General features: G+C 43.8%; 1 protein-coding gene across 1 annotated transcript; it reads right to left on the reverse strand.

Annotated features, from left to right (window-relative positions):
• Window positions 1-81: 81 nt before the first annotated feature.
• slc1a8b (solute carrier family 1 member 8b) lies at window positions 82-10,591 on the reverse strand. Its single transcript, XM_066680823.1, has 11 exons — window positions 10,352-10,591; window positions 8,005-8,084; window positions 5,384-5,599; window positions 4,150-4,192; window positions 3,382-3,592; window positions 3,176-3,275; window positions 2,495-2,728; window positions 1,679-1,873; window positions 1,331-1,465; window positions 929-1,043; window positions 82-335 (listed from the first exon to the last, which is right to left on the reverse strand). Exons 1-11 carry the CDS (start codon window positions 10,589-10,591, stop codon window positions 180-182), a joined length of 1,725 nt encoding a protein of 574 aa, XP_066536920.1. The 3' UTR covers window positions 82-179.
• Between the last annotated feature and the right edge of the window lie 2,023 nt (window positions 10,592-12,614).

Here is a 12,614-nt window from a genome sequence, read left to right on the forward strand (position 1 = left end):
GTAGGTGAGGTCTCAGGTGCGTCTTGGATCTCTCAGACCTCTCCTGGAGCGAGGAAGCGAAGGTGAAGGAGGCTCTGGCGTTAAAAAGACAACGCAGAATGGCACGACCAGAAAAACACTAAGGAAGTAGGGAAGGTTTTGGTGAAAACGAAGGCAGTGTTTAGTTCCCGTCAGGTTCCTCAGACCTGGCAGAGGTTGTAGTAAGCAGTGGGCCGCTCGATCACCTGGTCCCCCACCACCTCCAGGATATAGTCTCTGTTAACCATCAGAGGAACCTCAGATGAGGGGATGCTCTGAACGCTCTGAGTTCCATAATATGACGTCACCGTGTCTCTCTGAAAACAAACACACAGATTACACAGCTGCTTTAGAGTTCACCATTTGGGGTCAGGGTCCTGGGGTTTAGATTTACACTGGAGATACGAGGCTAAATTGGCTAAAAGTGTGAGGACATGCTGCTCGTCTTCTGTCTACAGTCATCACATCTGCCCAAACACATTACTAACCTCACTGACCGAAAAAACAGATTTCTGTGACAGGACTGAAAGGTATTTTCATCCTGTGGGAACGTTAATTTTTTCTGGTTTGGAAGTGTTTTGTTTCCCATGGGGTTAGAAGGTTAAGTCCCTCATTCAAGGACCCCCTCAGCTGTGGATATTGAGGGAGGAGACTGCTGTTCCTTCACTCCCTGCCCCCAGTTTTTCTTAGGGTTTGAACCACTGACCTTCCAGTCCCATGCCTACTTCTCTAACCATTAGGCTGCAACTGCACCCCAGGTCAAATCTTAGCAGGGCACTGGGTAAAATTTTCCACCCGAAACAACCGAATCTCAGATTACACTCACAGACCTGGGGACTGCCTCATGTTCAGGTAAATAATAAAATGGAGCTGGAAGTGTAAACAATAAAAATCAGACTGTGTATCTCACTCTCTGATCATTGTTCCTCGGGCCATTGGGCTGGAAGTCCTTCCTGCAGAGATGAGCCATGATTCCTGCAGCTAGAGCATCTCCCAGAACGTTGATCATGGTCCTGAAGCGGTCCCTGGACAAGATAACGAAGGGTAAGCCATAGTGTAATGTCTCTGTAGATCCGCCCAGGCTCAGGGACTCAGGAGTCCCTGTAGTGCCTTTACTGAACACATCTGTAATTCTGAAGTTCCGTGTGGGTTAATGAACAGAAAACAATGTTAATTTTTACTCTGTTGTCTTCATCTTTTGTAATAAAAGATGCATGATCAGAACGGGCCACTACTGCGCAGACAGACTGAGATACTCAGATGAATAAAATAAACCTTTATATCACTGCTTCTTTTACTGCGTCATACTTACAGGATCCAATCAATGGCAACGATGAGTGTGATGTCATCAGGTGGGAGCCCCACAGAGGTGAGGACAATAACCATAGTAACGAGTCCGGCCTGAGGGATCCCGGCCGCTCCGATACTTGCCGCTGTCGCCGTAATGCTGAGAAGAGGGACGCAGATTATTATTATTTTATTCTCACTTGTTTAACACGGTCTGTACATTTATATTCACCAACATCACCCCCACATCCACCCCCACCACAACTGGATTATCAGTATATCATTCATGTCACACTCATTTAACAAATTCTGTACATCTGTATACACCACCTCCATCCAGAAAGGGGGATGTTTCTGATAAAGTGGCCTGTACCTGATAGTGACCAGCTGTCCGAAGTCCAGTTCGTACTCGTTGACCTGAGCAATGAAGATGGCGGCCACTGCCTCATACAGAGCGGTTCCATCCATGTTTATAGTGGCTCCAACTGGGAGAACGAAGCGAGCGATTTTTCGGTCCACATGGCAGTTCTCCAGTAAACACTTCATGGTGATGGGCAGCGTGGCAGAACTGGGGGGTGGACAGGGGTGGGGTTTGTGTGAGAGAGGGACAGAACACCAGGACACTGACCACATCACTGATCATCACCAGGGGAAAGAAAAAGCCATTTATACTTTTCAAGAAGTGGTTCTTCCAGATTTCACTCAAAGACTCATTGGCATGCTTAAAGAACAATTACCTGGGGAAAGCATTTTTCAGATTGATGGAGAATATACTGAATAGGGTTCTACATAGAAACTTTTCAAGTAGGGTTCTGTATAAAGTCTTTTTTTCCATTGATCCTAGGAACGATTTCACCAGGTTCCTTATGCGTGCTAATGGTTCTCTGAGTGTCTGCAATACTTTAGTGCCTTATAATAAGAAGTTTAATTTATTGACAAGTATCACATAAAAATGACCAAGTGCTGCATGGTTATCTGAGAATAACCACTCCCTCAGTATTTTACAATTATTATTTATTATCTCATAATTATGACTTTGTGTCTCATCCTGATTTCCTGTCTCATAGTAGAGAATATTATTTGTTTATAAATTTCAGTCTCATGATTATAATGATATATGAGTTAATGAGATTATTATTATCAATGAGGTGGATGTTGTCGAGGTGGCTGTGGAGGTGGTGGGGGTCACCTGGAGGAGGTGGCGAGGGCGATGACCAGCGCCTGCAGGAGGCCACGGATGTAGTTGAATGGGTTCTTCTTGGTAAACAGGAAGAAGAACATGGGCAGCAGGATCACGCCATGGACAAACAAACCTGCCAGAACCGTCATGAAGTACAGACCCAACTTCTCTGCCAGAACCACCGGGTCATGCATGTCCAGAATCTTCCCGGCCACCAGGAACACGATCCCGAACGGGAAATACCTGGACATGGGGGGTGGGGGATGGAGAGAGAGAGAGAGTGAGAGAGAGAGAGAGAGAGAGAGAGAGAGAGAGAGAGAGAGAGAGATTTAGTTCTAGATGTTTTCTGATTCCAGTGTTTACAGTGTTAGTGCTTGTGTGTGTAGTGTTTACAGCAGGCACAGTGTTCCAGGGTACAGCAGTATTCAAGTATTCCAGTGTTCCTGTGTAAAATGCTCTAGAATTCCAGTGTTGCACTGTAAAGTGCTCTAGTATTCTGGTGTTCCAGTGTACAGTGTTCCAGTGTACAATGATCTTAGTGTTCTAGTGACAGTGTCCTAGTGTATCCAGTATTTCTGTTTTCAGTGTTTCGTGTCAGAATTCGGCCTGTGATCCAGGGCACGATGGAACAGTGTTCTCAGTGCTTCAGGAATGTATTTATTCAGTATTTTTCTCTCAGTATTTACTCACCACATGGCAGCATTGATGATCTTCATCACACACTCGTTTATACAGAGACAGACGTTCACTAGAGGAGACCCCCGATCTCCCATCCGACCCAGTAACAGTCCTGCAGAACCGAACCAGAACCAAAGCCATGTCACTCAGGCGTTCTGAGCAATAATGGTCTATAAATCTAGTGGACAGTAAAGGTTGAGGAGATAAGAAATACTGACCCATGGTAGCGGAGAATATGACAATTCCGAGGACGTTCATCTGACTGCTCTTCCCTGGAACAACTTTGTAATGGATCTCTGGGGCAGGGGTCAGCTCCAGGAAAACTGGGTGACCCATCTTTGGGTTCTCATAGTCCGGCATAATGTAAACATAATTAGCCTGAGATTCCAGGGGGATACTCTTCACATTCGGCACCAGATCCGTTTTATACTGAAACACAAACAATGAGAGAGGGAGTGGATCATTTAAACTTCAGGTTTATTTAATCCTTAGGCACTAAACCCTAACCATAACCCAGCTATTAGTAATTCAGTAATTAAATAATAGCTCAAAGGTTGTCTGTACTGAGGACTTTAGGATTTAATAAGCCTGGTTTAACTGAGACACAGAGGACAAATTTATTAAACCAGGCTTATTACTACATACCAACATTTGGAAAACAAAAATAACTGACTGATTATTATGAATTTGGAATCATTGTTAAATTATTACTGTTGTTTATTGTATAAAAATCTGAAAAGCAGGTAAAGGATTTGAAACAAAATATGTCACTGGAAGAGAGGAACAAATACTGCCTCAAAATATATGCATGATCCTAATTAGCAGGTATGCTACAAAGCTTCTATTATACATTAGCTACATTTGCTTCATGTCTAAAACGTCAAAAACAAAAACACCAAGCAAGTCTCTTTGGAGAGAAGTGGAATGAATCTGATGCAATTTTTGAGCACATTACTGCTCAGTAGAGGGGTGTTCACTGGCCTCACCTGCTGGAACGTGGCCTCGATCAGATTGGAGGGGATCATGTTCCTGAAAACAGATAAATAAAGCACAGTGTCTTTAAAGCTGCTGTGTGTAAATGTTTCTGCGCGTCAGAGAGTTGAGCTCAGTCACGCAGAGAGGTCGGTTTATATTCACGACCCACGGTGTGTGAGGAGACACAGCAGGTCACTGTACACAGCCGTAAAGCTGAAGGTGAGAGGTTCAGCCATGAGCTTTTATTTATAACGACTCCCATGCAGAAAGCCCCGACCTGAGCGCGGAATCCCATCAAATCTGCTCTGGAACAACTCCCCACCATTCACATCCCACTAAAAATAGTCTGGGATTGGACCTGAGTCGTGTCTAAGCCCCATCACACGCCTCGGGGGGACCTTACGCAACGCCGCTCTAAGACTCATCAGGACACATTAGCTATTATCCAACAGCTCAGCGCTCATCAGGATCTGTTCCTCGCCACACATGAACTGACACTTGATCAGGGGTTAAAAAGTACCTGTCCCAATAAAACAGCCTTTATTACATCCTCCCCTCTTATCAGGGGTCAGTGTCTCAGAGAAATCTGCAGCCACACCTCCAAAGTTCTTAAACAGTTTTCATATGTGAACTCCGGAAAAATTCTAGGGAATCAGGTTCTCAGATTTTCCGGAGTCATCCTTTCACATATGTAGGCTGGTAATGTTCTGTGTGGTTCCGAAAGGGGGAGGAGCCTGTTCAGTGTGTGGTTCAGACAGGGGGCGGAGCCTGTTCAGTGTGTCGTTCAGACGGGGCAGAGCCTGTTCCGTGTGTGGTTCAGATTGGGGGTGGAGCCTGTTCAGTGTGTGGTTCAGGCAGGGGGTGGAGCCTGTTCAGTGGGTGGTTCAGGGAGGAGGCGTAGCCTGTGAAGATCCTCCGTAATCTTCCCGGCTCTGTTCACACAGAGGTCACTCAGACATTACCAGGACTGTGTACCAGGGGCAGGATAATGTCTGGACATTTCCGGGAACTTGACATTTTTTAAGTTACTCCCAAACCCATGCAATGATGCTGAGGTCTGAGCTCTGGGGCGAGAATTCTGAGAAACATTTTTGTTGGTTTTGAACAGATGTCCCTAAGAGAAATGATCACAAATATGTCTCAAAAATGGAAGTATTAGGTCTATGTTACTCCGGTTCTCTTTTGCTTGCTGAGATGTGTATTTTCAGTGTAGCGAAGGGTGTCAGAGTAAAGTGAGATATAAACCTGATCAGGTCAAGCAGGGCGTCTGCGGAGGTCATGACTGGACCCCCATGAGCTTTGTGTCCCTCTTTCTCTGTGCCCGTCCCAGGATGCACCACCAGAACCAGAATAATCCCCACAATCACAGCAATGAAGGTGGTCCACAGGTAATAAGTAATGGTCAGGAGACCCAGGCGTCCACTCGCTTTAGTGTCCATCGCTGAGAGACCGGACATTAAACTGCACACAGAACAGAATGGTTCAAGGAGAAATCAGCCATTTTCTCAAAGGATTATCTTCATAGTTGTTACACTGACATCTAGTGGTCTGGATGTGTCAGAAATTTTGTACCATGCCATTTTTAAACATTCCATTTGTCCTGTGGGGATCAAAACACAAACTACCCAATATTTATTTCTTCATCTAATGTGAGTTGTTCATAAATACAGGGGTTGGACAATGAAACTGAAACACCTGTCATGGCTAAATTGGACCAGCCTGGTGGCCACCAAACTTCATTAATTGCACATTGCACCAGTAAGAGCACAGTTTTGCTCAAAATATTGCAATGCACACAACATTATGTGTGACATACCAGAGTTCAAAAGAGGACAAATTGTTGGTGCACGTCTTGCTGGCGCATCTGTGCCCATGTATCATGTGATGTATCAAGAGCCACGGTATCCAGGGTAATGTCAGCATACCACCAAGAAGGACGAAACACATCCAACAGGATTAACCGTGAACGCAAGAGGAAGCTCTCTGAAAGGGATGTAACCCAAATTGTATCCAAAAAACATAAACCACGGCTGCCCAAATCACGGCAGAATTAAATGTGCACCTCAATTCTCCTGTTTCCACCAGAACTGTCCGTCGGGAGCACCACAGGGTCAATATACACAGCCGGGCTGCTATAGTCAAACCTTTGGTCACTCATGCCAATGCCAAACGTCGGTTTCAATGGTGCAAGGAGTGCAAATCTTGGGCTGTGGACAATGTGAAACATGTATTGTTCTCTGATGAGTCCACCTTTACTATTTTGCCCTCATCCGAGAGAGTTACGGTGTGGAGAAGCCCCAAAGAAGCGTACCACCCAGCCTGTTGCATGCCCAGAGTGAAGCATGGGGGTGGATCAGTGATGGTTTGGGCTGCCATATTATGGCATTCTCTTGGCCCAATACTTGTGCTAGATGGGCGCGTCGGACTACCGAACCATTCTGGAGGACCATGTGCATCCAGTGGTTCAAACATTGTATCCTGAAGGTGGTGCCGTGTATCAGGATGACAATACACCAATACACACAGCAAGACTGGTGAAAGATTGGTTTGATAAACATGAAAGTGAAGGTGAACATCTCCCATGGCCTGCACAGTCACCAGATCTATATATTATTGAGACACTTTGGGGTGTTTTGGAGGAGCGAGTCAGGAAACGTTTTCCTCCACCAGCATCACGTAGTGATCTGGCCACTATCCTGCAAGAAGAATGGTTTAAAATCCCTCTGACCACTGTGCAGGACTTGTATATGTCATTCCCAAGACGAATATATGCTGTATTGGCTGCAAAAGGATGCCCTACACCATACTAATAAATTATTGTGGTCTAAAACCAGGTTTCAGTTTCATTGTCCAACCCCTGTATCTTAATATAGTTTAGATTTTTTTTTAATGGAAAAATGGGAGATTGCTCCTTTAATTTAATGAGTGGCGTTTCCCAAATATGCTAACACTGTGAATAATAACCTGGTCTCACACCTATTCGTGATATAGTCACATGTATAGGGGACTGCAATTCGTGACATAGTTGCATATTTTCGACATTTTATGTGACAATATCACGATCATAAGTGTATGGGTAATTACCATAGAAACACTATGTGATAGTAACACGAAAACTTTTCCTCGTTACAGGCGTCATTACTCATAACATAGAAGGCATAATTATGTTAGACAGTAATAAAAGGCATAATGCGAATTATATATCATAGTTTCTTATTCCAACAAAGGCATAAAGTATTTTATTATAATATTTCTGCTAAGCAATGCTTATTATTGGTGTCCTACTTTAGCTTTAACTCTTACGAGAACATTTCTTTCACTTAAAGTTATTTTGACTGATTTTCAAAAGGTTAAAACTGAAAAGGACATTTCTCTAGCCATTATTTGCTAGATAATAATAATATAATATATATCTAATATATATAAAATAATATATATATGATATATATGATTTTAGCAAATAATGAATAAGTAACATTATATTTTCTGTAAGTAAAAATAAGACCGTGGAATTAACGGATGGTAATGATGCCTTAATGAGGAGAAGTTGTCATATTACTGCCGCATATCACGGCGCACGGATATGATAATTGCCCATTCACTTATGATATTGTTGCATAAAATGTGGAAAATATGCGACTATGTCACGAATTGCAGTTCCCTATATATGTGACTATATCACGAATAGGTGTGAGACCTTGTTGTGAATAAATACAGCAGTAGTGTTATCATATCTGACTGAACTACAGTTCTAAAATATTAACTTATCTTTCTGAATTACACTAAAACATAACATTTCTGACCAAAATAACCTTCTAACATAACCATTTTTGACATATAGCCTGTGTGTGTTAACATGTAGCTACCTGGACGTAATGAGGGGTAGAATTAGCATCTTTAGCATCCTCATCAGCAGCTCTCCAGGGAAAGAGAAGTAGATTTTGGCCTGAAACAAAAGGAGGGAAAAACTATTACATGTTTTCACAAACACTGCATAAACCCTGTCAACAACCTTCACAAATGCTCAGAGTTTCTTATTATTCTATGTTGAAATTAAAATAATTAAATAAATTAACCAAAGCTATGCTAAAGCTGGGCAAACATTAAAGACATCTTTTTTCCTCCTGGGGACACAGCGCACACTCATTACACACAACATCAGGATTCTGAAGCTTATTGACACACACATTTATCTGCATAACTTCAGGTCATTTTTAATTTTTTTTTACCATGGTTACCATTATATGTCTCTCAGCATTAGCATAACATTTGGATGTGTTTATTTATTCGGTTTTTAGTCATATATATATATATATATATATATATATATATATATATATATATATATATATATATATATATATATATATATATATATATATATATATTAAATATATATACATTATATTAATTCATCTCAATGTTCTGAAAGTATGAAGAGTGATTAATCATCACCAAAGTTTTTTCTGACAGATTCAGTTCATTTCAGATGTAAACAGAGCAGAGTGAATGGAGGAAAGTGAGTGTACAGTGTGTGCTGTGCCCCATACACCACCATTTTGTTTCAGTGCACTCAAGCAATCCCACAGTGCACCACAAAAGGTAGTGTACCACCCTTGTTCTGACAATAGCTGACAATAGCTGACAATAGCCGATAACAGATACCCATGATGCATTGCATTATTTGCATTGTTGGTAAAAATCTGTATGAGGTTGTGTCCAAAATCATTTACTAGCCTCCTGAACTCAAGTTCTGGGTGTGTGAATAGAGAACATCTGAAACAGGGGAAGCATGAACAGTTGTAGTCAGTGGTCACTTTGTGGTCAGTCAGTGGTCAGAGGTCATTCAGGGGTCAGTCAGTTGTCAGTTTGTGATCAGTCAGTGGTCAGTGGTAAATATGTGATCAGTCAGTGATCAGTTTGTGGTTAGTCAGTGGTCAGAGGTCAGTCATTGATTAGTTTGTAGTCAGTCATTGGCCAGTTTGAGGTCAGTTGGTGGTGTAAAGGTGATACTCCAGCACATGCTGAACGAGGAAGTGTAGGTTATGTCTCATGGACATCAGCCAGACTCTGTCTCATACATACACACTGGGGTGGGGTATTTTCACAAAGAGGGGCAGATCTTCTGATAAGGGAGTGTGCACCCAGGGAAAATACTCTTCCTCATTTGAGAGGAGCTCACTCCTGATTAACCCCTTCAGTTCAAGGGAAAAGTCGGGTGAACAGTCTACAAACTTTTCATGGAGCGTCTCGGCCGCTGAGAGAGGAGATGAAGGACCACTGAAATCTGTCCAGGGAATGTATTTGGCCTGACTTTGGAACCATTGAGCTACTGAAATAAGGTCTACCAGGACACAGGGGAGTTCATTAAAGGGTCACACATGGCCTAGTTCTAATGTTACATCACACACACACACACACACACGTGCATGAACTCAGAGCAAAATGCATCAAGACCTCCCAGTAAAGCAGGGTTATACTGATCCGTTTCTCACATTCTTCATAAAGAACCAACCCTTGATTCACTCATATTTTAGACAGTGTATCCCACTCTGGTCTAAAAATCCACCTGTCCTTGGATACTGTGCTGTTTTGAATCCTGTCTCTGCCATCGGCTCTGGATCACTCACTTCACTTCAATATCCAGAGGGTCTTACAGCAACACTATGTAATATTTTACCCCAAATTTCCAGCTTTAAAATTAATGTGACACTCCACTGAGCTGTAATAGGGCTCAGCACTTCAGAAACTGCTCTATGTCCTCTTGATTTCAGGACAGCTTATAAAATCTCTGTAATTGCAGGGGGAGCCCAGGAGCAAAAAACAGCTCTGTTTTCCTTTAATACAGCCTGCTAGCTGCTAATGTTAATCCAGTGCAAGTCACTGACTCAGATTCTGACTCTGACTGTAACCCTGAATTTGACTTGGACTCGGAATTTGACTTGGACCTAGACTTGGATTCGCACTCTGAGTCTGACTCTCTGTCAGACTCTGAATTTGACTCTGACTCAGACTTTGAATTCGAGTCTGCCTCTGACTCTGACTCTGAAGGTGTTGAGCGTCAGTGCTGCTCTGTGACTAAGATGCTCCACTGACCCTGGAACTCCAGATATTTACTTCAGAGCAGAGTGATGCAGAGAGAAGAACAGAGCGGTCCACTCTGAGAGACGCTTTACATTTCTCAGATTAATAGTGGATTAACCATCTGAGTACCTGAGTGGAGAGGTTGAGGCTGCGTAGCATGAAGCCCACGACGCAGCCGGTCACCACGGCCAGGACGGAGAGGGTCAGAAGGCCGTTCTTGCGGCAGTAATCCTTCAGCCACTCTCGGACCTTCTGAGACACAGAGTTCTTCAGGGCGTCCTTCAGGTTCTCCACCATGGCTCTCCAGGCTGAGACTGGAGAGTTCTGGTACTGATCTGAGGAGCATCTGCTGCTCTGCCTGTCCTCCATTGTCCAAAGTGGCCCTCTGTTTCGCAGTAAACCCTTTCTCACTAAAGATTAACGCTCAGCGCCCGCTCTCCCGCTCAGATTAGCCTGGCTAATGGAATTGGAAGATGTACTTAGACATCCAAGGGCCATTGACTCAGGAAGAGGCGGAGTCTCAGCTAATGAGCTCATGAATGAATGAATGGATGGATGGATGGATGAATGAATGAGTGAATGAATGAATGAATGAATGGAGGGAAGGAAGGAAGGGGTGTCTTCAGACGTTTTCCCCAAGGTTCTGTGTCATTCAGACTGCTTATTTCACCCAGGAGACCCTCCTCTTCCTCCTGTGTGTGACACACTTGGCAAAATAGAGTGATTCTTATTCAGGTTCTGGTTCTGACTTGCAGCAAATCGGGCATTTTCCAGTCTTCTGTAAACCCCTGAGGCTGATGCCCATGCTGAGAGTAAACACTTTAAGGATCCAAACTTCCATTTTTCTCCTCTAACCAGAATAAACTCCAGAGTGGTGCAGCTGTCCGAGTTCGGGTCTGGACCCGTGTTATTACAGTATGGGTCCATCAACCAAATATCATTCCAGGAGCGTCACTGAACCCAGTTTACTCCAGGAAAATGCTGCTGTGCCCCAATATCACAGCGGTAAAAATTATATTCTGGATTGCAGCAGAACTACAGGACACGCAATAAATTCACCACAGGCACTACATTTCCCACAATGCTTCAGCGACTTCCCTAAAGCTTGAGTCTAATGCTTTCAGTCAGTTTACCTGAGCCAGATATGTTTTGTAATTATATCTCATAGCTGTATGTTTTGGTTATGTCCCTTTATAAACGTATAACCTCCAAAATACACAATGACACACTGAAGCAGAGAGACGTTCCCTGCCCCCAGAGAAGAATAGTCAGAGCAGGGAACACCCAGCACTCCCCCAAACATCTCCATTTACAGACTACCGTTCTTAATAAATTCTAGATACTTTATTCCATTAGAAACTGAAGGGCAGCAATCACTCAGTTCTCTTTCTGTGTTGTTTATTTATTTTGTTATACTGGTTACACAGTTCTGTTTCTACGACTGATGGTGAGCATCACTCTTTGCTGAACCCTTTTTTCACTTGCTCGTTTAACCTGATGAACCTGTGACTGGAGGGATTCCAGGAAGATATGGAGGGATTAGAGGGACTGGAGGGACTCGGGGGACTGGAAAGACTGGGGGGACCCGCTGCACAGTTGGAAGCTCTGGGTCCCTGCGCTGAGCACTGCTTCACAGGACAGTGGAGTTTGGGAGCGTTTGGATGAACCTGTAAATGTAGTGAGCAAGAGAGAGAACACCACCCCTCACCCACACACACACACCGGCATCTCACATGGAGAGAGGATGTTCGCCGCAGGTTCTCCTCTCTCTGCTCCTGCGTGTTCTCTGTCTATTCCAGACTCCAGCGTCACTCTCTAATGGGATTGGACTAGAGCTCTTCCTGCTTCCACAAGCATCGAGTTAATGAGCGCACACACACGCGCACATACACACACACACACACACACACTCACACACTCACACACGCACACACACATGCACAAAGGCTCACACACACACTCACACACACAGACTCACACACACACACACACGCACACAGACTCACACACACACAAACTCACACACAGACACACACAGACTCACACACTCACACACACACTCACATCTACACACACAGACTCACACCTACACACACACACACACATACACACACAGACTCACACACACACACACACACACGCACACACGTGCAAACACAGACTCACACACACACACACACACACACACAAACACACACACACACACACAAACACACACACACAAGCGCACACACACAAACACACACACACACACACACACTGCAGCCGAGGATGGCTATCCATTACTTACTGCTCTGGTTGTGTGTTCATTCCACCTAGTGCACTAGTGAGTGTGTGTGTGTGACGTCAGTCTTTGTTTCCCAAGGTTATTTAGATTGAAGACGCACAGCTC

Source organism: Hoplias malabaricus, chromosome 9 (assembly GCF_029633855.1).
Source record: "Hoplias malabaricus isolate fHopMal1 chromosome 9, fHopMal1.hap1, whole genome shotgun sequence".
Classification (NCBI taxonomy): domain Eukaryota; kingdom Metazoa; phylum Chordata; class Actinopteri; order Characiformes; family Erythrinidae; genus Hoplias; species Hoplias malabaricus.

Bases quoted from the DNA above. Each gene is read 5' to 3' on its own strand.
- slc1a8b (XM_066680823.1), bottom strand. From the start codon at position 10,591: ATGGAGGACAGGCAGAGCAGCAGATGCTCCTCAGATCAGTACCAGAAC. The intron at 4,193-5,383 runs GTTTATATCTCA...ATCTGTTTTCAG, and splicing joins GCCCTGCTTGACCTGATCAG to GAACATGATCCCCTCCAATC. The intron at 1,466-1,678 runs GTACAGGCCACT...CCCTCTTCTCAG, and splicing joins GGACAGCTGGTCACTATCAG to CATTACGGCGACAGCGGCAA.